The sequence below is a fragment of the Pseudophryne corroboree genome, chromosome 3 (assembly GCF_028390025.1).
Source record: "Pseudophryne corroboree isolate aPseCor3 chromosome 3, aPseCor3.hap2, whole genome shotgun sequence".
Lineage (NCBI taxonomy): Eukaryota > Metazoa > Chordata > Amphibia > Anura > Myobatrachidae > Pseudophryne > Pseudophryne corroboree.
In genome coordinates, this window is record NC_086446.1 from 769,812,853 (window position 1) to 769,840,096 (window position 27,244).

Genomic DNA, 27,244 nt, shown 5'->3' on the forward strand with positions numbered 1-27,244 from the left:
CGCTTCAGCCTGGACGTGCAGTGCTGGAGTCGCGTGGTCGGATTCCCTGACTGAAAATATTGATACCCTGGATAGGGACAATATATTGTTAACTATAGAGCATTTGAAGGATGCATTACTATATATGCGTGATGCACAGAGGGATATTTGCACCCTGGCATCAAGAGTAAGTGCTATGTCAATTTTTGCCAGAAGAGCGTTATGGACGCGACAGTGGTCAGGGGATGCGGATTCCAAACGACATATGGAAGTATTGCCGTATAAAGGGGAGGAGTTATTTGGGGCTGGTCTATCGGACCTGGTGGCCACGGCAACGGCTGGAAAGTCCACCTTTTTACCCCAGGTCACTTCACATCAGCAGAAAAAGACAGTCTTTTCAAACTCAGTCCTTTCGTTCCCATAAATACAAGCGAGCAAAAGGCCACTCTTTTCTGCCCCGGGGCAGAGGAAGGGGAAAAAGACTGCACCATGCAGCCGCTTCCCAGGAGCAGAAGCCCTCCCCTGCTTCTGCCAAGTCTTCAGCATGACGCTGGGGCTTTACAAGCAGACTCAGACATGGTGGGGGCGCGTCTCAAGAATTTCAACGCGCAGTGGGCTCACTCGCAAGTGGACCCCTGGATTCTACAGGTAGTATCGCAGGGGTACAAACTGGAATTCGAGGCGTTTCCCCCTCGCCGTTTCCTGAAGTCTGCTCTACCAAAGTCTCCCTCCGACAGGGAGGCAGTTTTGGAAGCCATTCACAAGCTGTATTCCCAGCAGGTGATAATCAAGGTACCCCTCCTACAACAGGGAAAGGGGTATTATTCCACGCTGTTTGTGGTACCGAAGCCGGACGGCTCGGTGAGACCAATTTTAAATCTGAAATCCTTGAACACTTACATAAAAAGGTTCAAATTCAAGATGGAGTCACTCAGAGCGGTGATAGCGAACCTGGAAGAAGGGGACTATATGGTGTCTCTGGACATCAAAGATGCTTATCTCCACGTCCCAATCTACCCTTCTCACCAAGGGTATCTCAGGTTTGTAGTACAAAACTGTCATTATCAGTTCCAGACGCTGCCGTTTGGGTTGTCCACGGCACCTCGGGTCTTTACCAAGGTAATGGCCGAAATGATGATTCTTCTTCGAAGAAAAGGCATCTTAATTATCCCTTACTTGGACGATCTCCTGATAAGGGCAAGGTCCAGGGAACAGTTAGAAGTCGGAGTAGCACTATCTCAGGTAGTGTTACGTCAGCACGGGTGGATCCTAAATATTCCAAAATCGCAGCTGATTCCAACGACACGTCTTCTGTTCCTAGGAATGATTCTGGACACAGTCCAGAAGAAGGTGTTTCTCCCGGAGGAGAAGGCCAGGGAGTTATCCGAGCTAGTCAGGAACCTCCTAAAACCAGCCCAGGTGTCAGTGCATCAGTGCACGAGGGTCCTGGGAAAAATGGTGGCTTCTTACGAAGCGATTCCATTCGGAAGATTCCATGCAAGAACGTTTCAGTGGGATCTACTGGAAAAATGGTCCGGATCGCATCTTCAGATGCATCAGCGGATAACCCTGTCGCCAAGGACAAGGGTGTCTCTTCTGTGGTGGCTGCAGAGTGCTCATCTACTAGAGGGCCGCAGATTTGGCATTCAGGATTGGATCCTGGTGACCACGGATGCAAGCCTGAGAGGTTGGGGAGCAGTCACACAGGGAAGAAATTTCCAGGGCTTGTGGTCAAGCATGGAAACATCTCTTCATATAAACATTCTGGAACTAAGGGCCATTTACAATGCCCTAAGTCAAGCGAAACCCCTGCTTCAGGGTCAGGCGGTATTGATCCAATCGGACAACATCACGTCAGTCGCCCACGTAAACAGACAGGGCGGCACGAGAAGCAGGAGGGCAATGGCAGAAGCTGCAAGGATTCTTCGCTGGGCGGAAAATCATGTGATAGCACTGTCAGCAGTGTTCATTCCGGGAGTGGACAACTGGGAAGCAGACTTCCTCAGCAGACACGACCTTCACCCGGGAGAGTGGGGACTTCACCCAGAAGTCTTCCACCTGATTGTAAACCGTTGGGAAAAACCAAAGGTGGACATGATGGCGTCTCGTCTAAACAAAAAACTAGACAGATATTGCGCCAGGTCAAGGGACCCTCAGGCAATAGCGGTGGACGCTCTGGTAACACCGTGGGTGTACCAGTCAGTGTATGTGTTCCCTCCTCTGCCTCTCATACCAAAAGTACTGAGAATCATAAGAAGAAGAGGAGTAAGAACTATACTCGTGGTTCCGGATTGGCCAAGAAGGACTTGGTATCCGAAACTTCAGGAGATGCTCACGGACGAACCGTGGCCTCTACCTCTAAGAAAGGACCTGCTCCAGCAGGGACCTTGTCTGTTCCAAGACTTACCGCTGCTGCGTTTGACGGCATGGCGGTTGAACGCCGGATCCTGAAGGAAAAAGGCATTCCAGATGAAGTCATCCCTACCCTGGTCAAGGCCAGGAAGGACGTAACCGCAAAACATTATCACCGCATTTGGCGAAAATATGTTGCGTGGTGTGAGGCCAAGAAGGCCCCTACAGAGGAATTTCAACTGGGTCGTTTCCTCCATTTCCTGCAAACAGGACTGTCTATGGGCCTAAAATTAGGGTCCATTTAGGTTCAAATTTCGGCCCTGTCGATTTTATTCCAAAAAGAACTGGCTTCAGTGCCTGAAGTTCAGACATTTGTAAAAGGGGTACTGCATATACAGCCTGCTTTTGTGCCTCCAGTGGCACCTTGGGATCTCAATGTTGTGTTGAGTTTCCTAAAGTCACATTGGTTTGAACCACTCACCACTGTGGACTTAAAATATCTCACATGGAAGGTGACGATGCTGTTAGCCCTGGCTTCAGCTAGGCGTGTGTCAGAATTGGCGGCTTTATCATATAAAAGCCCTTACTTAATATTTCATTCTGACAGGGCAGAATTGAGGACTCGTCCTCAATTTCTACCTAAGGTGGTTTCTGCATTTCACATGAACCAACCTATTGTGGTACCTGCGGCTACTAAGGACTTGGAGGACTCCAAGTTGCTTGATGTGGTCAGGTCCCTGAAAATATATGTTTCCAGGACGGCTGGAGTCAGAAAATCTGACTCGCTGTTTATCCTGTATGCACCCAACAAACTGGGTGCTCCTGCTTCTAAGCAGACGATTGCTCGTTGGATTTGTAGTACAATTCAGCTTGCATATTCTGTGGCAAGCCTGCCACAGCCAAAATTGGTAAAAGCCCATTCCACAAGGAAAGTGGGTTCATCTTGGGCGGCTGCCCGAGGGGTCTCGGCTTTACAACTTTGCCGAGCAGCTACTTGGTCAGGGGCAAACACGTTTGCTAAATTCTATAAATTTGATACCCTGGCTGAGGAGGACCTGGAGTTCTCTCATTCGGTGCTGCAGAGTCATCCGCACTCTCCCGCCCGTTTGGGAGCTTTGGTATAATCCCCATGGTCCTTACGGAGTCCCAGCATCCACTAGGACGTCAGAGAAAATAAGATTTTACTTACCGATAAATCTATTTCTCGTAGTCCGTAGTGGATGCTGGGCGCCCATCCCAAGTGCGGATTGTCTGCAATACTTGTATATAGTTATTGTTACAAAAATTCGGGTTATTATTGTTGTGAGCCATCTTTTCAGAGGCTCCTTTTCGTTTTATCATACTGTTAACTGGGTTCAGATCACGAGTTGTACGGTGTGATTGGTGTGGCTGGTATGAGTCTTACCCGGGATTCAATATCCTTCCTTATTATGTACGCTCGTCCGGGCACAGTATCCTAACTGAGGCTTGGAGGAGGGTCATAGGGGGAGGAGCCAGTGCACACCACCTGATCCTAAAGCTTTTATTCTTGTGCCCTGTCTCCTGCGGAGCCGCTATTCCCCATGGTCCTTACGGAGTCCCAACATCCACTACGGACTACGAGAAATAGATTTATCGGTAAGTAAAATCTTATTTTCTTATATGTTGAACCGGATTCTGAGAAGGACACAATGATGATATTGTAGACAGATTGCCCGCATGTGTATAAGTCGCACTCCATATGTGCTGCGATGGTCCTGCAACGACGGACACATTGAGGCTTTATTTACAAAGCGAGTGACAACCAGAACAAATTTGCGTCTGCAATGACATTAGCATACGTCTCTGAATCACGCCCGGTGTTCTGTGATAAACAGCCTTTGATATATTTTAATTTCAAATACTTTGCCGTCTGGCTACACGATAACGGTCACTGACAGCAAAGTCCATCCACCAATACGTTAGTCAAGAGAGGAAATGTAAATAAAAGTGGTAGTCGCATTTAAAAACGGAATTAACTGGTCATTTGTAGCTAGTTTGAGAAGAAGAGGGGAATGGAGGCAGCAGGTAGCCACAGACTGAGGGGTAAATTTACTAAGGTCCCGATTTTGACCGAGATGCCGTTTTTTCTTCAAAGTGTCATCTCGGTCATTTACTAAACTCAAATCACGGCAGTGATGAGGGCATTCGTATTTTTTTGGAAGTAGTTGTAAAAAAATACGAATGAATACACCATCGGTCAAAATACGCCAGCAAATTAGTAGAACTCGGTCATTTACTAAAAAGTGCAAATCTCAAAAGAGGAAAACACTGCCGTGAAAAATTACAAATCGCAAAAAAGTGCTAAAAAAAAACAGACCTGCTTTTTATATCCGTGATTGGATAGGCATGCACGGATCCATGAGATCCGTGCATGTATATCAGTGGGAAGGGGTGGGAAAGTGGTTATTTTCACAAAAAAAATTGCGTGGGGTCCCCCCTCCTAAGCATAACCAGCCTCGGGCTCTTTGAGCCGATCCTGGTTGCAAAAATATGGGGGGGGAAATGACAGGGGTTCCCCCATATTTAAGCAACCAGCATCGGGCTCTGCGCCTGGTCCTGGTTCCAAAAATACGGGGGACAAAAAGAGTAGGGGTCCCCCGTATTTTTAAAACCAGCACCGGGCTCCACTAGCTGGACAGATAATGCCACAGCCGGGGGTCACTTTTATATAGTGCCCTGCGGCCGTGGCATCAAAAATCCAACTAGTCACCCCTGGCCGGGGTACCCTGGGGGAGTGGGGACCCCTTCAATCAAGGGGTCCCCCCCCCCCCCAGCCACCCAAGGGCCAGGGGTGAAGCCCGAGGCTGTCCCCACCCCCACCCCCCCATCCAATGGGCTGCGGATGGGGGGGCTGATAGCCTTTTGTGTAAATGAAAAGATATTGTTTTTAGTAGCAGTACTACAAGGCCCAGCAAGCCTCCCCCGCATGCTGGTACTTGGAGAACCACAAGTACCAGCATGCGGCGGAAAAACGGGCCCGCTGGTACCTGTAGTAGTAGTACTACTAAAAAAATACCTAAAAAAAGACAAGACACACACACCTTGAAAGTAAAGATTTATTACATACATGCACACAAACATACATACATACATACTTACCTTATGTTCACACGCAGGTCGGTCCTCTTCTCCAGTAGAATCCAAGGGGTACCTGTTGAATAAATTCTACTCACCAGATCCAGGGTCCCAGGCTCCTCTGCGAATCCCTTTGTAATCCACGTACTTGAATTAAAATAAAAAACCGGACACCCGAGCCACGAACTGAAAGGGGACCCATGTTTGCACATGGGTCACCTTTCCCCGAATGCCAGAAACCCACTCTGACTTCTGTCTAAGTGGGTTTCTTCAGCCAATCAGGGAGCGCCACGTTGTAGCACTCTCCTGATCGGCTGTGTGCTCCTGTACTGAGTGACAGGCGGCACACGGCAGTGTTACAATGTAGCGCCTATGCGCTACATTGTAACCAATGGTGGGAACTTTCTGCCCTGCGGTTGACCTAAAGTGACGTCACCGCTGAGCAGAAAGTTCCCACCATTGGTTTCAATGTAGCGCATAGGCGCTACATTGTAACACTGCCGTGTGCCGCCTGTCAGTCAGTACAGGAGCACACAGCCGATCAGGAGAGTGCTACAACGTGGCGCTCCCTGATTGGCTGAAGAAACCTACTTAGACAGAAGTCAGAGTGGGTTTCTGGCATTCGGGGAAAGGTGACCCATGTGCAAACATGGGTCCCCTTTCAGTTCGTGGCTCGGGTGTCCGGTTTTTTATTTTAATTCAAGTACGTGGATTACAAAGGGATTCGCGGAGGAGCCTGGGACCCTGGATCTGGTGAGTAGAATTTATTCAACAGGTACCCCTTGGATTCTACTGGAGAAGAGGACCGACCTGCGTGTGAACATAAGGTAAGTATGTATGTATGTTTGTGTGCATGTATGTAATAAATCTTTACTTTCAAGGTGTGTGTGTCTTGTCTTTTTTTGGGTATTTTTTTAGTAGTAGTACTACAGGTACCAGCGGGCCCGTTTTTCCGCCGCATGCTGGTACTTGTGGTTCTCCAAGTACCAGCATGTGGGGGAGGCTTGCTGGGCCTTGTAGTACTGCTACTAAAAACAATATCTTTTCATTTACACAAAAGGCTATCAGCCCCCCCATCCGCAGCCCATTGGATGGGGGGGGACAGCCTCGGGCTTCACCCCTGGCCCTTGGGTGGCTGGGGGGGGGGTCCCCTTGATTGAAGGGGTCCCCACTCCCCCAGGGTACCCCGGCCAGGGGTGACTAGTTGGATTTTTGATGCCACGGCCGCAGGGCACTATATAAAAGTGACCCCCGGCTGTGGCATTATCTGTCCAGCTAGTGGAGCCCGGTGCTGGTTTTAAAAATACGGGGGACCCCTACTCTTTTTGTCCCCCGTATTTCTGGAACCAGGACCAGGCGCAGAGCCCGATGCTGGTTGCTTAAATATGGGGGAACCCCTGTCATTTTTTTCCCCATATTTCTGCAACCAGGATCGGCTCAAAGAGCCCGAGGCTGGTTATGCTTAGGAGGGGGTACCCCACGCATTTTTTTTTTATATTTTACATTGTTTAATTTAAAAAAAAAAAAAAAAATGAACCCCAGCACGGATCACACAGATCCGGCCGAGATTCATTTTTAAAAAGTCGGCAGTGTTTTGCTAATCACTGCCGTGAAAAAAAGAAAAAAAACACGAATGACATCGACATCGGAACAAAATAAAAATCCGAATACGACAGCTTAGTAAATTAGTCGTAATAAATTCAAAAAGTTGCAGTTTTACACTTTCGATGTCATTCGTGATTGAACTTTGACCTTTTTCCGAAAATTACGAATCTTAGTAAATTTACCCCTGAGAGTTATATAGTGGGAGGAGCAGGGTCCCCAGCAGCACAGAGTATATCAGGAGGTGAGTGATGTGTCAGTGAGGACAGGGGCAGTGACATGATGTGAGGAGGGGAATGGAGGCAGCAGGAAGACACAGACTGAGAGTTATATAGTGAGAGGAGCAGGGTCCCCAGCAGCACAGAGTATATCAGGAGATGAGTGATGTGTCAGTGAGGACAGGGCTGCATGTGACACGGGCAGTGACATGATGTGAGGAGAGGAATGGAGGCAGCAGGAAGCCACAGACTGGGAGTTATATAGTGGGAGAAGCAGGGTGCCCAGCAGCACAGAGTATATCAGGAGATGAGTGATGTGTCAGTGAGGACAGGGCTGCATGTGACAGGGGCAGTGACATGATGTGAGGAGGGGAATGGAGGCAGCAGGGAGCCACAGACAGAGTTATATAGTGGGATGAGCAGGGTCCTCCAGCAGCACAGAGTATATCAGGAGATGAGTGATGTGTCAGTGAGGACAGGGCTGCATGTGACAGGGGCAGCAACATGTTGGGGTTGATGCTGAGTTAGGAGCAAACAAAACAAGTAACTTTGGGCCTAATTCTGAGTTGATCACAGCATCAAATTTGTTAGCAGTTGGGCAAAACCATGTGCACTGCAGGAGGGGCAGATGTCACGTGCAGAGAGAGTTAGATTTGGGTGGGGTGCATTCAAACTGAAATCTGATTTGCAGTGTAAAAATAAAGCAGCCAGTGATTACCCTGCACAGAAACAAAATAACCCACCCAAATCTAACTCTCTGCAAATGTTATATCTGCCCCCCCCTGCAGTGCACATGGTTTTGCCCAATTGCTAACAAACTTGCTGCTGCGATCAACTCAGAATTATCCCCTTTGCACCTTGGCAAAACCATGCAGCACTGCAAGTAGGGCAGATTTAAAATGTGCAGAGAGATTTAGACATGAGTGGTGTGTCACAGCTGAAATCTAAATACTGTAAAGCTGCCCAGCATGTGTGGGCTACATGGAAAAGCAGCCAGTATTTACAATGCATTCAAAAAATAAGAATTTACTCACCGGTAATTCTATTTCTCGTAGTCCGTAGTGGATGCTGGGAACTCCGTAAGGACCATGGGGAATAGACGGGCTCCGCAGGAGACTGGGCACTCTAAAAAAAGATTAGGTACTATCTGGTGTGCACTGGCTCCTCCCTCTATGCCCCTCCTCCAGACCTCAGTTAGGGAAACTGTGCCCGGAAGAGCTGACAATACAAGGAAAGGAAATTTTGAATCCAGGGTAAGAATCATACCAGCCACACCAATCACACCGTACAACTCGTGATAACTATACCCAGTTAACAGTATGAACAACAACTGAGCCTCACTAAACGGATGGCTCATAACAATAACCCTTATTAAGCAATAACTATGGCCCTCATTCCGAGTTGTTCGCTCGGTCTTTTTCATCGCATCGCAGTGAAATTCCGCTTAGTACGCATGCGCAATGTTCGCACTGCGACTGCGCCAAGTTATTTTGCTAAGAAGAAAGTATTTTTACTCACGGCTTTTTCTTCGCTCCGGCGATCGTAGTGTGATTGACAGGAAATGGGTGTTACTGGGCGGAAACACGGCGTTTTAGGGGCGTGTGGCTGAAAACGCTACCGTTTCCGGAAAAAACGCAGGAGTGGCCGGAGAAACGGTGGGAGTGGTTGGGCGAACGCTGGGTGTGTTTGTGACGTCAACCAGGAACGACAAGCACTGAACTGATCGCACAGGCAGAGTAAGTCTGAAGCTACTCTAAAACTGCTACGAGGTTTGTGATCGCAATATTGCGATTACTTCGGTCGCACTTTTAAGAAGCTAAGATACACTCCCAGTAGGCGGCGGCTTAGCGTGTGTAACTCTGCTACATTCGCATTGCGACCGATCAACTCGGAATGAGGGCCTATATACGTTAATTGCAGAAAGTCCACACTTGGGCGCCCAGCATCCACTACGGACTACGAGAAAATAAGAATTTACTTACCGATAATTCTATTTCTCGGAGTCCGTAGTGGATGCTGGGGTTCCTGAAAGGACCATGGGGAATAGCGGCTCCGCGGGAGACAGGGCACAAAAGTAAAGCTTTCCGATCAGGTGGTGTGCACTGGCTCCTCCCCCTATGACCCTCCTCCAAGCCAGTTAGGTACTGTGCCCGGACGAGCGTACACAATAAGGGAGGAATTTTGAATCCCGGGTAAGACTCATACCAGCCACACCAATCACACCGTACAACTTGTGATCTAAACCCAGTTAACAGTATGATAACAGCGGAGCCTCTGAAAAGATGGCTCACAACAATAATAACCCGATTTTTGTAACTATGTACAAGTATTGCAGATAATCCGCACTTGGGATGGGCGCCCAGCATCCACTACGGACTCCGAGAAATAGAATTATCGGTAAGTAAATTCTTATTTTCTCTATCGTCCTAGTGGATGCTGGGGTTCCTGAAAGGACCATGGGGATTATACCAAAGCTCCCAAACGGGCGGGAGAGTGCGGATGACTCTGCAGCACCGAATGAGAGAACTCCAGGTCCTCCTTAGCCAGGGTATCAAATTTGTAGAATTTAGCAAACGTGTTTGCCCCTGACCAAGTAGCTGCTCGGCAAAGTTGTAAAGCCGAGACCCCTCGGGCAGCCGCCCAAGATGAGCCCACCTTCCTTGTGGAATGGGCATTTACATATTTTGGCTGTGGCAGGCCTGCCACAGAATGTGCAAGCTGAATTGTATTACACATCCAACTAGCAATAGTCTGCTTAGAAGCAAGAGCACCCAGTTTGTTGGGTGCATACAGGATAACAGCAAGTCAGTTTTCCTGACTCCAGCCGTCCTGGAACATATTTTCAGGGCCCTGACAACATCTAGCAACTTGGAGTCCTCCAAGTCCCTAGTAGGTGCAAGGCACCACAATAAGCTGGTTCAGGTGAAACACTAACACCACCTTAGGGAGAGAACTGGGGACGAGTCCGCAGCTCTGCCCTGTCCGAATGGACAAACAGATATGGGCTTTTTTGAGAAAAAACCACCAATTTGACACTCGCCTGGTCCAGGCCATGGCCAAGAGCATGGTCACTTTTCATGTGAGATGCTTCAAATCCACAGATTTGACTGGTTTTAAACCAATGTGATTTGAGGAATCCCAGAACTACGTTGAGATCCCACAGTGCCACTGGAGGCACAAAAGGGGGTTGTATATGCAATACTCCCTTGACAAACTTCTGGACTTCAGGAACTGAAGCCAATTCTTTCTGGAAGAAAATCGACAGGGCCGAAATTTGAACCTTAATGGACCCCAATTTGAGGCCCATAGACACTCCTGTTTGCAGGAAATGCAGGAAACGACCGAGTTGAAATTTCTTTGTGGGGCCTTCCTGGCCTCACACCACGCAACATATTTTCGCCACATGTGGTGATAATGTTGTGCGGTCACCTCCTTTCTGGCTTTGACCAGGGTAGGAATGACCTCTTCCGGAATGCTTTTTTCCCTTAGGATCCGGCTTTCCACCGCCATGCCGACAAACGCAGCTGCGGTAAGTCTTGGAACAGACATGGTACTTGCTGAAGCAAGTCCCTTCTTAGCGGCAGAGGCCATAAGACCTCTGTAAGCATCTCTTGAAGTTCCGGGTACCAAGTCCTTCTTGGCCAATCCGGAGCCATGAGTATAGTTCTTACTCCTCTACGTCTTATAATTCTCAGCACCTTAGGTATGAGAAGCAGAGGAGGGAACACATACACCGACTGGTACACCCACGGTGTTACCAGAACGTCCACAGCTATTGCCTGAGGGTCTCTTGACCTGGCGCAATACCTGTCCCGTTTTTTTTTTTTTTTTTTTTTTTCAGACGGGACGCCATCATGTCCACCTTTGGTATTTCCCAACGGTTTACAATCATGTGGAAAAAACTTCCCGATGAAGTTTCCACTCTCCCGGGTGGAGGTCGTGCCTGCTGAGGAAGTCTGCTTCCCAGTTTCCATTCCCGGGATGAAACACTGCTGACAGTGCTATCACATGATTTTCCGCCCAGCGAAAAGTCCTTGCAGTTTTTGCCATTGCCCTCCTGCTTCTTGTGTCGCCCTGTCTGTTTACGTGGGCGACTGCCGTGATGTTTTTCCCACTGGATCAATACCGGCTGACCTTGAAGCAGAGGTCTTGCTAAGCTTAGAGCATTATAAATTTACCCTTAGCTCCAGTATATTTATGTGGAGAAAAGTCTCCAGACTTGATCACACTCCCTGGAAATTTTTTCCTTGTGTGACTGCTCCCCAGCCTCTCGGGCTGGGCTCCGTGGTCACCAGCATCCAATCCTGAATGCCGAATCTGCGGCCCTCTAGAAGATGAGCACTCTATAACCACCACAGGAGAGACACCCTTGTCCTTGGATATAGGGTTATCCGCTGATGCATCTGAAGATGCGATCCGGACCATTTGTCCAGCAGATCCCACTGAAAAGTTCTTGCGTGAAATCTGCCGAATGGAATTGCTTCGTAGGAAGCCACCATTTTTACCAGGACCCTTGTGCAATGATGCACTGTTTTTAGGAGATTCCTGACTAGCTCGGATAACTCCCTGGCTTTCTCTTCCGGGAGAAACACCTTTTTCTGGACTGTGTCCAGAATCATCCCTAGGCACAGCAGACGTGTCGTCGGGATCAGCTGCGATTTTGGAATATTTAGAATCCACCCGTGCTGTTGTAGCAGTATCCGAGATAGTGCTACTCCGACCTCCAACTGTTCCCTGGACTATGCCCTTATCAGGAGATCGTCCAAGTAAGGGATAATTAAGACGCCTTTTCTTTGAAGAAGAATCATCATTTCGGCCATTACCTTGGTAAAGACCCGGGGTGCCGTGGACAATCCAAACGGCAGCGTCTGAAACTGATAGTGACAGTTCTGCACCACGAACCTGAGGTACCCTTAGTGAGAAGGGCAAATTTGGGACATAGAGGTAAGCCTCCCTGATGTCCCGGGACACTATATAGTCCCCTTCTTCCTGGTTCGTTATCACTGCTCTGAGTGACTCCATCTTGATTTGAACCTTTGTAAGTGTTCAAAAATTTTTTTAGAATAAGTCTCACCTAGCCTTCTGGCTTCAGTACCACAATATAGTGTGGAATAATACCCCTTTTCTTGTAGTAGGAGGGGTAATTTAATTATCACCTGCTGGGAATACAGCTTGTGAATTTTTTCCCATACTGCCTCCTTGTCGGAGGGAGACCTTGGTAAAGCAGACTTCAGGAGCCTGCGAAGGGGAAACGTCTCGACATTCCAATCTGTACCCCTGGGATACTACTTGTAGGATCCAGGGGTCCTGTACGGTCTCAGCGCCATGCTGAGAACTTGTCAGAAGCGGTGGAACGCTTCTGTTCCTGGGAATGGGCTGCCTGCTGCAGTCTTCTACCCTTTCCTCTATCCCTGGGCAGATATGATCTTATAGGGACGAAAGGACTGAGGCTGAAAAGACGGTGTCTTTTTCTGCAGAGATGTGACTTAGGGTAAAAACGGCGGATTTTCCAGCAGTTGCCGTGGCCACCAGGTCCGATGGACCGACCCCAAATAACTCCTCTTCCTTTATACGGCAATACACCTTTGTGCCGTTTGGAATCTGCATCACCTGACCACTGTCGTGTCCATAACATCTTCTGGCAGATATGGACATCGCATTTACTCTTGATGCCAGAGTGCAAATATCCCTCTGTGCATCTCGCATATATAGAAATGCATCCTTTAAATGCTCTATAGTCAATAAAATACTGTCCCTGTCAAGGGTATCAATATTTTTAGTCAGGGAATCCGACCAAGCCACCCCAGCTCTGCACATCCAGGCTGAGGCGATCGCTGGTCGCAGTATAACACCAGTATGTGTGTATATACTTTTTATGATATTTTCCAGCCTCCTGTCAGCTGGTCCTTGAGGACGGCCCTATCTATAGACGGTACCGCCACTTGTTTTGATAAGCGTGTGAGCGCCTTATCCACCCTAAGGGGTGTTTCCCAACGCGCCCTAACTTCTGGCGGGAAAGGGTATACCGCCCATAATTTTCTATCGGGGGGAACCCACGCATCATCACACACTTTATTTAATTTATCTGATTCAGGAAAAACTACGGTAGTTTTTTCACATCCCACATAATACCCTCTTTTGTGGTACTTGTAGTATCAGAAATATGTAACACCTCCTTCATTGCCTTTAACGTGTGGCCCTAATAAGGAATACGTTTGTTTATTCACCGTCGACACTGGATTCAGTGTCCCTGTCTGTGTCTGTGTCGACCGACTAAAGTAAACGGGCGTTTTAAAACCCCTGACAGTGTTTTTGAGACGTCTGGACCGGTACTAATTGTTTGTCGGCCGTCTCATGTCGTCAACCGACCTTGCAGCGTGTTGACATTATCACGTAATTCCCTAAATAAGCCATCCATTCCGGTGTCGACTCCCTAGAGAGTGACATCACCATTACAGGCAATTGCTCCGCCTCCTCACCAACATCGTCCTCATACATGTCGACACACACGTACCGACACACAGCACACACACAGGGAATGCTCTGATAGAGGACAGGACCCACTAGCCCTTTGGAGAGACAGAGGGAGAGTTTACCAGCACACACCAAAAACGCTATAATTATATAGGGACAACCTTATATAAGTGTTTTCCCTTATAGCATCTTTTTTATATATTTCTAACGCCAAATTAGTGCCCCCCCTCTCTGTTTTAACCCTGTTTCTGTAGTGCAGTGCAGGGGAGAGCCTGGGAGCCTTCCCTCCAGCCTTTCTGTGAGGGAAAATGGCGCTGTGTGCTGAGGAGATAGGCCCCGCCCCTTTTTCGGCGGCCTCGTCTCCCGCTCTTAACGGATTCTGGCAGGGGTTAAATATCTCCATATAGCCTCCGGAGGCTATATGTGAGGTATTTTTAGCCAAAATAGGTATTCATTTGCCTCCCAGGGCGCCCCCCTCCCAGCGCCCTGCACCCTCAGTGACTGCCGTGTGAAGTGTGCTGAGAGGAAAATGGCGCACAGCTGCAGTGCTGTGCGCTACCTTTAGAAGACTGAGGAGTCTTCTGCCGCCGATTCTGGACCTCTTCTTACTTCAGCATCTGCAAGGGGGCCGGCGGCAAGGCTCCGGTGACCATCCAGGCTGTACCTGTGATCGTCCCTCTGGAGCTGATGTCCAGTAGCCAAGAAGCCAATCCATCCTGCACGCAGGTGAGTTCACTTCTTCTCCCCTAAGTCCCTCGTTGCAGTGATCCTGTTGCCAGCAGGACTCACTGTAAAATAAAAAACCTAAGCTAAACTTTTCTAAGCAGCTCTTTAGGAGAGCCACCTAGATTGCACCCTTCTCGGCCGGGCACAAAAATCTAACTGGCTTGGAGGAGGGCCATAGGGGGAGGAGCCAGTGCACACCACCTGATCGGAAAGCTTTACTTTTGTGCCCTGTCTCCTGCGGAGCCGCTATTCCCCATGGTCCTTTCAGGAACCCCAGCATCCACTAGGACGATAGAGAAATAGAATTACCGGTGAGTAAATTCTTATTTTCTCTGACGTCCTAGTGGATGCTGGGAACTCCGTAAGGACCATGGGGATTATACCAAAGCTCCCAAACGGGCGGGAAAGTGCGGATGACTCTGCAGCACCGAATGAGCAAACGCAAGGTCCTCCTCAGCCAGGGTATCAAACTTGTAGAACTTTGCAAATGTGTTTGAACCCGACCAAGTAGCAGCTCGGCAAATCTGTAATGCCGAGACCCCTTGAGCAGCCGCCCAAGAAGAGCCCACCTTCCTCGTGGAATGGGCTTTTACCGATTTTGGATGCGGCAATCCAGCCGCAGAATGAGTCTGCTGAATCGTGCTACAGATCCAGCGAGCAATAGTTTGCTTTGAAGCAGGAGCACCCAGCTAGTTGGGTGCATGCAAGATAAACAGCGAGTCAGTCTTCCTGACTCCAGCCGTTATGGAAACATATCTTCAAAGCCCTGACTACGTCCAGCAACTTGGAGTCCTCCAAGTCCCTAGTAGCCACAGGCACCACAATAGGTTGGTTCAAATGAAACTATGACACCACCTTTGGGAGAAATTGGGGACGAATCCTCAATTCTGCCCTGTCTATATGGAAGATCAGATATGGGCTTTTACATGACAAAGCCGCCAATTCCGACACACGCCTAGCCGATGCCAAGGCCAACAGCATGACCACTTTCCACGTGAGATATTTTAGTTCCACGGTTTTAAGTGGCTCAAACCAGTGTGATTTCAGGAAATCCAACACAACGTTAAGATCCCAAGGTGCCACTGGAGGCACAAAAGGGGGCTGAATATGCAGCACTCCCTTTACAAAAGTCTGAACCTCAGGCAGTGAAGCCAGTTCTCTTTGAAAAAAATTGGATAGGGACGGAAGCTGGACCTTTTATGGACCCCAATTTTAGGCCCATAGTCACCCCTGACTGTAGTAAGTGCAGGAATCGACCCAGTTGTAATTCCTCCGTAGGGGCCTTCCTGGCCTCACACCAAGCAACATACTTCCGCCATATACGGTGATAATGTTTTGCTGTCACGTCTTTCCTAGCTTTTATCAGCGTAGGAATAACTTCATCTGGAATGCCTTTTTCCGCTAGGATCCGGCGTTCAACCGCCATGCCGTCAAACGCAGCCACGGTAAGTCTTGGAACAGACAGGGCCCTTGTTGCAACAAGTCCTGTCTGAGAGGCAGAGGCCATGGGTCCTCTGTGCGCATTTCTTGCAGTTCCGGGTACCAAGTCCTTCTTGGCCAGTCCGGAACAATGAGTATTGTTCTTATTCCTCTCTCTCTTACTATTCTCAGTACCTTTGGTATGAGAGGAAGAGGAGGAAACACATATACCGACTGGTACACCCACGGTGTCACTAGGGCGTCCACAGCTATCGCCCGAGGGTCCCTTGACCTGGCGCAATAACTGTTTAGCTTTTTGTTGAGGCGGGACGCCATCATGTCCACCTGTGGCAGTTCCTATCGGTTTGCAATCAGTTGGAAAACTTCTTGATAAAAGTCCCCACTCTCCCGGGTGGAGGTCGTGTCTGCTGAGGAAGTCTGCTTCCCAGTTGTCCACTCCCGGAATGAACACTGCTGATAGTGCTTGCACGTGATTCTCCGCCCATCGAAGAATCTTTGTGGCTTCCACCATTGCCATCCTGCTTCTTGTGCTGCCCTGGCGGTTTACATGGGCGACCGCCGTGATATTGTCTGACTGAATCGGCACTGGTTGGTTTCGAAGCAGGGGCTCTGCTTGACTCAGGGCATTGTAAATGGCCCGTAGTTCCAGTATATTTATGTGTAGAGAAGTCTCCAGACTTGACCACAGCCCTTGGAAGTTTCTTCCCTGAGTGACTGCCCCCCACCCTTGGAGGCTTGCATCCGTGGTCACCAGGACCCAGTCCTGTATGCTGAACCTGTGGCCCTCGAGAAGGTGAGCACTCTGCAGCCACCACAGAAGAGACACCCTGGCCCTTGGGGACAGGGTGATCAGCCGATGCATCTGAAGATGCGATCCGGACCACTTGTCCAACAGATCCCACCTCGCATGGAACCTGCCGAAGGGAATGGCTTCGTATGAAGCCACCATCTTTCCCAGGACTCGCGTGCAGTGATGCACCGATACCTGTTTTGGTTTCAGGAGGTCCCTGACCAGAGATGCTAATTCCTGGGCCTTCTCCACCGGGAGAAACACCTTCTTCTGTTCTGTGTCCAGAATCATGCCCAGGAAAAGCAGTCGCGTAGTAGGAATCAGCTGCGACTTTGGAACATTTAGAATCCAACCGTGCTGTAGTAACACTTCCTGAGAGAGTGTTACGTTGATCAACAACTGCTCCCTGGACCTCGCCTTTATGAGGAGATCGTCCAAGTACGGGATAATTATAACTCCCTTCTGCCGAAGGAGTATCATCATTTCGGCCATTACCTTGGTAAATATTCTCGGTGCCATGGACAGGCCAAACGGTAACGTCTGGAATTGGTAATGACAGTCCTGTACCACAAATCTGAGGTACTCCTGGTGAGGTGGGTAAATGGGGACATGCAAGTAAGCATCTTTGATGTCCAGCGACACCATAAAATCCCCCTCTTCCAGGCTTGCAATCACCGCTCTGAGCGATTCCATTTTGAACTTGAATTTCTTTATATAAGTGTTCAAGGACTTTAAATTCAGAGTGGGTCTTACCGAACCGTCCGGTTTCGGTACCACAAACATTGTGGAATAGTAACCCCGTCCCTGTTGAAGGAGGGGGACCCTGACAATCACTTGCTGGAGGTACAGCTTGTGAATTGCCACCAGCACTACCTCCCTTTCCATGGGGGAAGCTGGCAAGGCTGATTTGAGGTAACGGCGGGGGGGGGGTCGCTTCGAATTCCAGTTTGTATCCCTGAGATACAATTTGTATAGCCCAGAGATCCACCTGTGAGCGAACCTACTGGCTGCTGAAGTTTCTGAGACGCGCCCCCACCGCACCTGGCTCCGCCTGTGGAGCCTCAACGTCATGCGGTGGACTAAGTGGAAGCAGGGGAGGACTTTTGTTCCTGGGAACTGGCTGCATGGTGCAGCTTCTTACCTCTACCCCTGCCTCTGGCAAGAAAGGATGCACCCCTGACCCTCTTGCCTTTTTGGGAACGAAAGGACTGCATTTGATAATACGGTGCTTTCTTAGGCTGTGAGGAAACCTGAGGCAAGAAAGTGGACTTTCCAGCTGTCGCTGTAGACACGAGGTCCGACAGACCGTCCCCAAACAATTCCTCACCCTTATAAGGCAAAACCTCCATGTGTTTTTTAGAATCAGCATCTCCTGTCCATTGCCGAGTCCATAAGACCCTCCTGGCAGAAATGGACATAGCATTAATTCTAGATCCCAGCAGGCAAATGTCCCTCTGAGCATCTCGCATATATAAGACAACGTCTTTGATATGGCCCAGGGTTAGCAAGACAGTATCTCTGTCGAGGGAATCTATGTCGTCTAACAGAGTATCTGTCCACGCTGCTACAGCACTACACATCCAGGCTAAAGCAATAGCAGGTCTCAGTAAAGTACCAGAGTGTGTATACACCGACTTCAGGCTAGCTTCCTGCTTTCTATCCGCAGGCTTCTTTAGGGCGGCCGTATCCTGAGACGGCAGGACCACCTTTTTAGATAAGCGTGTCAGCGCCTTGTCCACCCTAGGGGATGTTTCCCAACGTAACCTGTCCGTTGGCGGGAAAGGGTACGCCATCAGTAACCTCTTAGAAATCACTAGTTTCTTATCAGGGGAACTCCACGCTTCTACACACAATTCATTTAATTCATCAGATGGGGGAAAAGTCACTGGCTGCTTTTTCTCCCCAAACATATAAACCCTTTTGGTATTAACCGGGTTACTCTCAGAAATGTGTAATACAGCTTTCATTGCAATAATCCTGTATCGGATGGCCTGTCATTTTAGACTGTAAATGTGCCTCATCATCGTCGACACTGCAGTCGGACTCCGTGTCGGCATCAGTGTCAACCATCTGAGCTAGAGGGCGTTTATGAGCCCCAGACGGTTTCTGAGTCGCCTGGGCAGGGGCGGGCTGACAACCCGGCTGTCCCGTCATCAAACCTTTTATGTAAGGAGTTTACATTGTCATTTAAGACCTTCCACATATCCATCCAATCTGGTGTCGGCCCAGACGGGGGCGATACCACACTTATCTGCCCTTGCTCTGCCTCGTAACCTTCCTCATCAAACATGTCGACACAGCCGTACCGACACACCGCCCACACACAGGGAATGCTCAGAATGAGGACAGGACCCCACAAAGTCCTTTGGGGAGACAGAGAGAGAGTATGCCAGCACACACCACAGCGCTATATAACACAGGGATTTACACTGCTAATAAGTGATTTTCCCAATAGCTGCTTGTCTGTATTGATTTGCGCCTAAATTTATGTGCCCCCCCTCTCTTTTTAACCCGTCTTGTACCTGGATGCTGCAGGGGAGAGCCTGGGGAGTGTGCTTCCAGCGGAGCTGTGAAGGGAAAATGGCGCTGGTGTGCTGAGGAAGAAGGCCCCGCCCCCTCAGTGGCTTCTGTTCCGTTTTCAGTGTATAATAATGGCAGGGGTTTTTACATATATACAGTGCTAGACTGTATATATGTATGATTTTGTGCCAAAGGTATCTCAATTGCAGCCAAGGGCGCCCCCCCCCCCCCCCCTCCCCAGCGCCCTGCACCCTACAGTGACCGGAGTGTGTAAGTGTGCTGGGAGCAATGGCGCACAGCTGCGGTGCTGTGCGCTACCTTAATGAAGACAGGAGTCTTCAGCCGCCGATTTTGACGTCTTCCAGCTTCTGTTCTTCTGGCTCTGCGAGGGGGACGGCGGCGCGGCTCCGGGAACGGACGATCGAGGACAGGTGCCTGTGTTCGAACCCTCTGGAGCTAATGGTGTCCAGTAGCCTAAGAAGCACAAGCTAGCTGCAAGCAGGTAGGTTCGCTTCTCTCCCCTTAGTCCCACGTAGCAGTGAGTCTGTTGCCAGCAGAAACTCACTGAAAATAAAAAACCTAAAAATACTTTCTTTTCTAGTAAGCTCAGGAGAGCCCACTAGGAGCACCCAGCTCTGGTCGGGCACAGATTCTAACTGAGGTCTGGAGGAGGGGCATAGAGGGAGGAGCCAGTGCACACCAGATAGTACCTAATCTTTTTTTAGAGTGCCCAGTCTCCTGCGGAGCCCGTCTATTCCCCATGGTCCTTACGGAGTTCCCAGCATCCACTAGGACGTCAGAGAAACAATAAATATATATACACAGGCTCACCATACTGTCCCTTTAAACTGGGATACTCATGAATTACACAGGTTGTGTGGCTGTCTGACTTCAATCCTGCATTTTCCACGGTTTAACCACTTACCTGGCATGGTCGCATCAAATGCAACCATACCTGCAAGTGCTCTATCTGACCTGGTCACACAGGACGCCACCAGTCAGATAAACAGTGTTAGCAGCGGAAGGGAAGAGAAACTTCCCTCCGCTGCTGCTTCGGTGCCTCTGCCTCCCTGCACTCTCCCCTCAGTGTTGCCGTGGTGCCGATCATTGCTGATCGGTCAGCACGGCAGGACCCCCCCACCCCGATCAGCTGCAGACAATAGAAGCCGCTGGGAAAGTGTAAACCAGCCACCCCCATGTGTACCTGACAGTTGTCTGGGGTGTAAAAAGTAGAGATGAGCGGGTTCGGTTTTACTCGGTTCTCAAAACGGCATCTAATTGGCTCACGGATGTCACGTGTTTTGGATAGCCAATAAGATTCGGTTTTGAGAACCGAGTAAAACCGAATCCGCTCATCTCTAGTAAAAAGTAACTTTGCAATGTTACCGATCTTCCTGACTGATGTTCCGATGTTTGAGGAAAAAATTATAAAAAAAAAAAAAATCCAATTATTTTTTTACATTTTTGTTTTTAGAACTAAAATCATTTTGGATAAGGTTAAATTCATGCTCTTCACCTAATTCACTCATAAAAAAAACCCACGGCAATTTCTGAGCGTTTTTTTTTTTGGGAAAAATTGTCAGTTAAGTGGTTAAGCAGCTAGAGAACCTGTGTTATTCATGTGTCCCAGTGTAAAGGGATGGTATGGTAAGCCTATATGTGCACCCCTTGCATTACAACATGGGGACTAATTCAGACCTGATCGCAGCGGCAAATTTGTTAGCTAATGGGCAAAACCATGCTGCACTGCAGATGTAACATGTGCAGAGAGAGTTAGATGTGGGTGGGGTGTGTTCAAACTGAAATCTAAATTGCAGTGTAAAAATAAAGCAGAAAAAAGGGGGGAGAAAATTGCTGCGCCTGTGTCTACCAATTAGGCTGATCTCATGTCCTAAATCTGAAAATTAATAATGTCAAAAGTACGTTGGCCTCTAAGGAGTTGTGTGATATCCTGAACCTAGATATCAGAAAAAAGAATTAATAGAGGCGCTCATTTCATTTTGACATCATGAAGTCCTATATTCTTTCACAACCAAGGAGTCAGATGAAAATAAATATTTATTATCAAAATGAATCAATAAAAAATTTGTTTATATCAAGCTCATATCTAAAATACAATTCATAATCCCTGTCCTCACTAGATTGCCGCTTATATAAAGATTTGGAGCTCGCATAAATTATTCCAACAGCACTGAAAACAATAAAACATATAAGCAGCAATCTAGTGAGGACAGGGATTATGAATTGTATTTTAGATATGAGCTTGATATAAACAAATTTTTTATTGATTCATTTTGATAATAAATATTTATTTTATTTTCATCCAACTCCTTGGTTGTGAAAGAATATAGGACTTCATGATGTCAAAATGAAATGAGCGCCTCTATTAATTATTTTTTTCTAAAAATAAAGCAGCCAGTATTTACCCTGCACAGAAACAATATAACCCACCCAAATCTAACGCTCTCTGCACATGTTACATCTGCCCCCCTGCAGTGCGCATGGTTTTGTCCATTAGCTAACAAATTTGCTGCTGCGATCAGATCTGAATTAGGCCCATGGTTTGTTCCAGATACAAAGCTACTTTCTACCTAAACCAGTGCATTTGTCATTGTGCCTCTCCTTGTTGGCTTCCTAACACTATATTTAATTAAGTCTATGACTCCGCTGATAATTCTCATTTAATTTTTATTTCTTCACATTTTCTCTCTGCATAGTTGACCGTATTATTCGTGAAGCACATATAATCATTCCCCAAAAAATATATACCCCCCCCAAGGATAAAACAAGTCAGAGCCAGCAGATACTCTATATATTTTTTTATATATAGTTTTATATATATTTATACCAGAAATCAGTGTTTATATCATTCATTGTCGTGACCCCCTTTTTTCCGAGAACCCCTACACAGGGGCTTAGACGTGAAACGAGGTGGGGTGTGGTGGGGAGAAGGGAGGACATTTATAAAGGGAGATGGGGGAAGGGGAGCGGACTGGTTGGAGAAGACAGATCGGTGTACAGTGAATTGTTAAGCGTTAGTCCATTGTGTCTGTGGATTATCAGCCTTTGTTTGGATAGGGAATTTCCTTTGCTGGGACCTCTCTCCTTATACAAGAGGAACGCTCGCTGACCCCCTGGAAATGACGCTGACAGAATATTAGCTTCTCGGGGACCTAATGTAGAAACATCACGTGAGACGGTTACAAATACGGCATGAAGAAGAGAAGGCGGCAAATTTTCCCCTGAGAAATGATGACGAAAAGGGGGAGAGGCATCCGGATAGAGAGAGAGCGAGTACGGGTGTGATACACAACCCAGCTAGAGTGCCGGCGTGGGTGACACTCCGAAGAGAGAACCAGGCTGCAACACACCCTCCCAAGAGAGGGGAACGGGGTGGGACGGGCCCCAGGCTGAGTGTCTATTTGTTGCACTCGTCGCTTAAGAGTGTCAGATAGTAGCACAAGCGTGTGTGTTCATAAGTGGCACACACCACACAGTCGTGTCAGGATGTGGCGTACACGCCAGGCTATGGTGGGGATGACACGTAAGCGAAAAGTACACAGATGCACAGCTGAAAGAGGCGGCTCTCAACGTGACTCCTCCTCCGGGTCCCCTTGCTCAGAGACGGCCGCTTTCTGTGCCGCGACCAAACCGCGAGACTGCAGGGTCTGTAAGACAGAAAAGAGAGGGAAGAGTAAACGTGACGGAAACAGACGTTGTTTGACATTACGACTCCAATGCATTGTGGGTTTGTGTAATGCTGTGTATGTAGCGTCTATGTTTTGTACATGCAAGCTTAAACAGTTGCGTTATTCTTCTCACCTCCATTGGGTTAACCGTTATGGTCATCGCCGAATCCTCCCAGAACGGATCCCGTTGATTGGCTGCCTCTAGCTCCGCCCCCTCGGAATCCCCCCGCTTCTGCACGTTGTGTATCCTCGATAGCCCCAGAGTAACAATCAGCGCCAAGAAGCCGATACACACGACAATGATCACCATAGCGACTCCGGGAAACACTGAAAAGAGAGGACAAAGTGTGTGTGACACATTGAGCGAGACCGTAGCGCTGGGTCACGCGTGTCGCCTGCACTAACCTGAGCTGCGATTGACGCCGACTGGCGCGTGACCAGATAGCTCCGCTGGGGCCTGGTGCACGTTGTGGACGAACTGTTGAGCCGAGAGGAGATGACTGGGAGAGACGGCGTGAATTCCATGTAAGATGTCAACCTGAAGACAGGGCAGGGAGCACATGTCAACACTGAGAGATATTTCACGTGGATATCAGATCATATATACTGCAAATAAAGTAAAGAAGTAACTCTCAGGCATTCGTACCGGGTGACCATAATTAATCTTCCGCTATTCAGAGCCGTCTGTAGCTTGCTATAACAACTAGATCAGAGGTTCTCAAACTCGGTCCTCAGGACCCCACACAGTGCATATTTTGCAGGTAACCCAGCAGGTGCACAGGTGTATTAATTACTCACTGACACATTTTAAAAGGTCCACAGGTGGAGCTAATTATTTCACTTGCGATTCTGTGAGGAGACCTGCAAAACATGCACTGTGTGGGCCCCCGGGGACCGAGTTTGAGAACCTCTGAACTAGATTGTCACCAAATTTGGTAGCGAGAGACTATTAGGACACGGGAAACAGGATTCCGCGGAAATTAATTTTTTTTAGTGCAAAAAGTTGTACAATGTAAACTAGTATTCACAATTATTGTTCTAAACTGAATATTAAATGTTTTATTGCAGCGTTCTCCTTAATGTGACAGAATAAAAGAAATCGTTACAGTTTAGTTTTGTTATTCAATTGTCCATTTTCACGCTGTTTTTACACTGTACAGCGCCTTATTCCTGCTATCGATTACTTTTTCCCGTTTCCCATGTCCTAATAAGTCTCCCTACAAAATTTGGTGACATTCTGGTTGTTAGGCCGAGCCACAGATGGCTCTGAGTAGTGAAAGTTAAATTATGGCCACCATTATTTTCCTTATTTTCACATTACAATACCTTCTGTTTGCCTGTAGATGGAGCTCTATAGTTAGAACCCATCTTTCACATTCAGAGATATTGGGCCTAATTCAGACCTGATCGCTCGCTAACTATTTTTTGCAGCGCTGCGATCAAATAGTCGCCGCCTATAGGGGAGTGTATTTTAGTTATGCAAGTGTGCGATCGCATGTGCAGCCGAGTGGTACAAAAAAGTTTTGTGCAGCTTCTGAGTTGCCCAGAACTTACTCAGCCGCTGCGATCACTTCAGCCTGTCCGGTCCCGGAATTGACGTCAGACACCCGCCCTGCAAACGCTTGGGCACGCCTGCGTTTTTCCAAACACGCCCAGAAAACGGTCAGTTGCCACCCACAAACGCCCTCTTCCTGTCAATCTCCCTGTGATCGGCTGTGCGAATGGATTCTTCGTTAAATCCATCGCTCAGCAACGATCCGCTTTGTACCCGTACGACGCGCCTGCACATTGCGGTGCATACGCAGTTATGACCTGATTGCAGTGCAGCGAAAAAACCTATTGTGCAATCGGGTCTGAATGACCCCCATAGTGTACAGCCATGGCCAAAAGTTCTGAGAATGACACAAGTATTGGTTTTCACAAAGTTTTCTGCGTCAGTGTTTTTAGACCTTTTTGTCAGATGTTACTACGGTATACTGAAGTATAAAAGGGCGTTATTGACAATTACATTAAGTTTATGCAAAGAGCCAATGGGCCTAATTCAGACCTGATCGTAGATGTGCAATCCATTTCACAGACATGCGGGGGATGGCCAGCACAGGGCTAGTCCGCCCCGCATGTCAGGCTTTGCACTGCCCCCCCCCCTCACCCCTGCACAGGTACAAAAGCATTGCACGGCGGCAATGCTTTTGTACTTGGAGTAGTTCCCTACTCATCACTTCCTTGGTTGCAGTGGCTGCGTGTGCTGTCACGCAGCCGACGCGGTCCCTCCCCCACGCGGTCCGAGCACACCTGCGTTGCCTGGACCGCGCCCCCCCCAATACAGCGGGCAAATGCCGTTGCCTGGCCCGCCTCCTCCCACCCAGCAATCGCATCTCTGGCATGCGCACTGCGGCGCCGGCGCAGTTCAGTCCTGATCGCCCGCTGTGCGAAACGTACAGCAGCGATCAGGTCTGAATTAGGCCCAATATTTGAGTGTTGACCCTTCTTTTCCAAGACCTTCTGCCATTCGCCCTGGCATGCTGTCAATCAACTTCTGGGCCACATACTGACTGATGGCCGCCCATTCTTGCCTAATCAATGCCTGGAGTTTGTCAGAATTTGTGGGATTTTGGTTTGTTCACCCGACTCTGGAGGACTGACCACAGGTTCTCGATTGGATTAAGGTTTGGGGAGTTTCCTGGCCATGGACCCAAAATTTCAATGTTTTGTTGCCCGATCCACTTAGTTATCACCTTTGCCTTATGGCAAGGTGCTCCACCATGCCGCAAAAGGCATTGTTCCTCACCAAACTGTTCTTGGATGGTTGGTAGAAGTTGCTGTTGGAGGATGTTCTGGTACCATTCTTTATTCATGGATGTGTTCTTAGGCAAAATTGTGAGTGAGGCCACTCCCTTGGCTGAGAAGCCACCCCACACATGAATGGTCACTGGATGCTTTACTGTTGGAATGACACAGGACTGAGCGCTCACCTTTCCTTCTCTGGACAACCGTTCTTCCAGATGCCCCATACAATCTGAAAGGGGATTCATCAGAGAAAATGACTTTACCCCAGTCCTCAGCAGTCCAATCCCTGTATCTTTTGCAGAATATCAGTCTGTCCCTGATGCTTTTCCTGGAGAGAAATGTCTTCTTTGCTGCCCTTCTTGAAACCAGGCCATCCTCCAAGTCTTTGCTCCACGTTACGTACAGTTGCACTCGCACCTGCCTGCTGCCATTCCTGAGCAAGCTCTGCACTGGTGGTGCCCCGATGCCGCAGCTGAATCAACTTTAGGAGACGGTCCTGGTGCTTGCTAGACGTTCTTGGGCGCCCTGAAGCCTTCTTCACAACTATTGAACCCCTCTCCTTGAAGTTCTTGATGATCTGATGAATAGTTGATTTAGGTGCAATCTTACTAGCAGTAACATCCTTGCATGTGAAGCCCTTTTTGTGCAAAGCAATGATGACTGCACATGTTTCCTTGCAGGTAACCATTGTTAACAGAGGAAGAACAATGATTTTAAGCACCACCCTCCTTTTAAAGCTTCCAGTCTGTTATTCTAACTCAGTCAGCATGACAGAGTGATCTCCAGCCTTGTCATCGTCCACACTCTCACCTGTGTTAATGAGAGAATCACTGACAAGATGTCAGCTGGTCCTTTTGTGGCAGGGCTGAAATGCAGTGGAAATGTTGTTTTGGGGATTAAGTTCGTCATGGCAAAGAGGGACTTTGCAATTAATTGCAATTCATCTGATCACTCTTCATGACATTCTGGAGTATGTGCAAATTGCCATCATAAAAACGGAGGCAGCAAACTGTGAAAACCAATACTTGTCATTCTCAAAACTTTTGGCCATGGCTGTATTCTACATCATTCCTGATGGAAATGTAGCCTAGCCATGCACTAGAAGCTAGTAAAAATTGCAGCCCCAAAATACACACAATAAGGACTGGTAACGTTACAGAAGCACATTCTGCCTATTTGGTGCCATAACACCTTTAGTGAATTGACTGATCACTTTCTCGGTGGCTGCCTCCACTGCGAATGGCTTGTGGGTGTACTCTAAACAGTATTTTCCCAAGACCTGTAAGATACTGAGCCACCTACTAGCTGAAGCCAACAAGCTGATGAGCGGTAAATGCAATTGTATCTCGGGAATTACATTGCGAAAGTTGAATCGCATTTTAAATCCGGTAAATCTGACTCCAATCAGGCAATAAAGAACTTTGCTAGTTGGGTTTCTATGAAACACAATCGGGTATTGTTACCAGCTTCCAGAAAATAATACAACGTCTTCACAAGACAATAAACCGATAATGCAGATATTGCTGGACAATGGGAATGTCTCCGTGAGAAAAGACATAGATACTAATAAC

The 27,244-nt window shown here is 48.2% G+C and overlaps 2 protein-coding genes across 9 annotated transcripts in view; both read right to left on the reverse strand.

Moving 5' to 3' along the window:
- The window catches only part of PHB2 (prohibitin 2), a 124,208-nt gene that overhangs the window by 30,592 nt on the left and 66,372 nt on the right, over window positions 1-27,244 (reverse strand). The gene's annotated exons all lie outside the window — the stretch shown is intronic.
- The window catches only part of CLSTN3 (calsyntenin 3), a 122,771-nt gene continuing 117,528 nt past the window's right edge, over window positions 22,002-27,244 (reverse strand). For all 8 annotated transcript variants that reach the window (XM_063962494.1, XM_063962489.1, XM_063962493.1 and 5 more), the window contains 3 exons: window positions 23,292-23,424; window positions 23,020-23,213; window positions 22,002-22,865 (listed from right to left, as the gene is read on the reverse strand). In XM_063962494.1, the coding sequence (XP_063818564.1) occupies window positions 22,785-22,865; window positions 23,020-23,213; window positions 23,292-23,424 (408 nt within the window). In that variant the 3' untranslated portion in view covers window positions 22,002-22,784. The remainder of the gene's footprint in view (window positions 22,866-23,019; window positions 23,214-23,291; window positions 23,425-27,244) is intronic.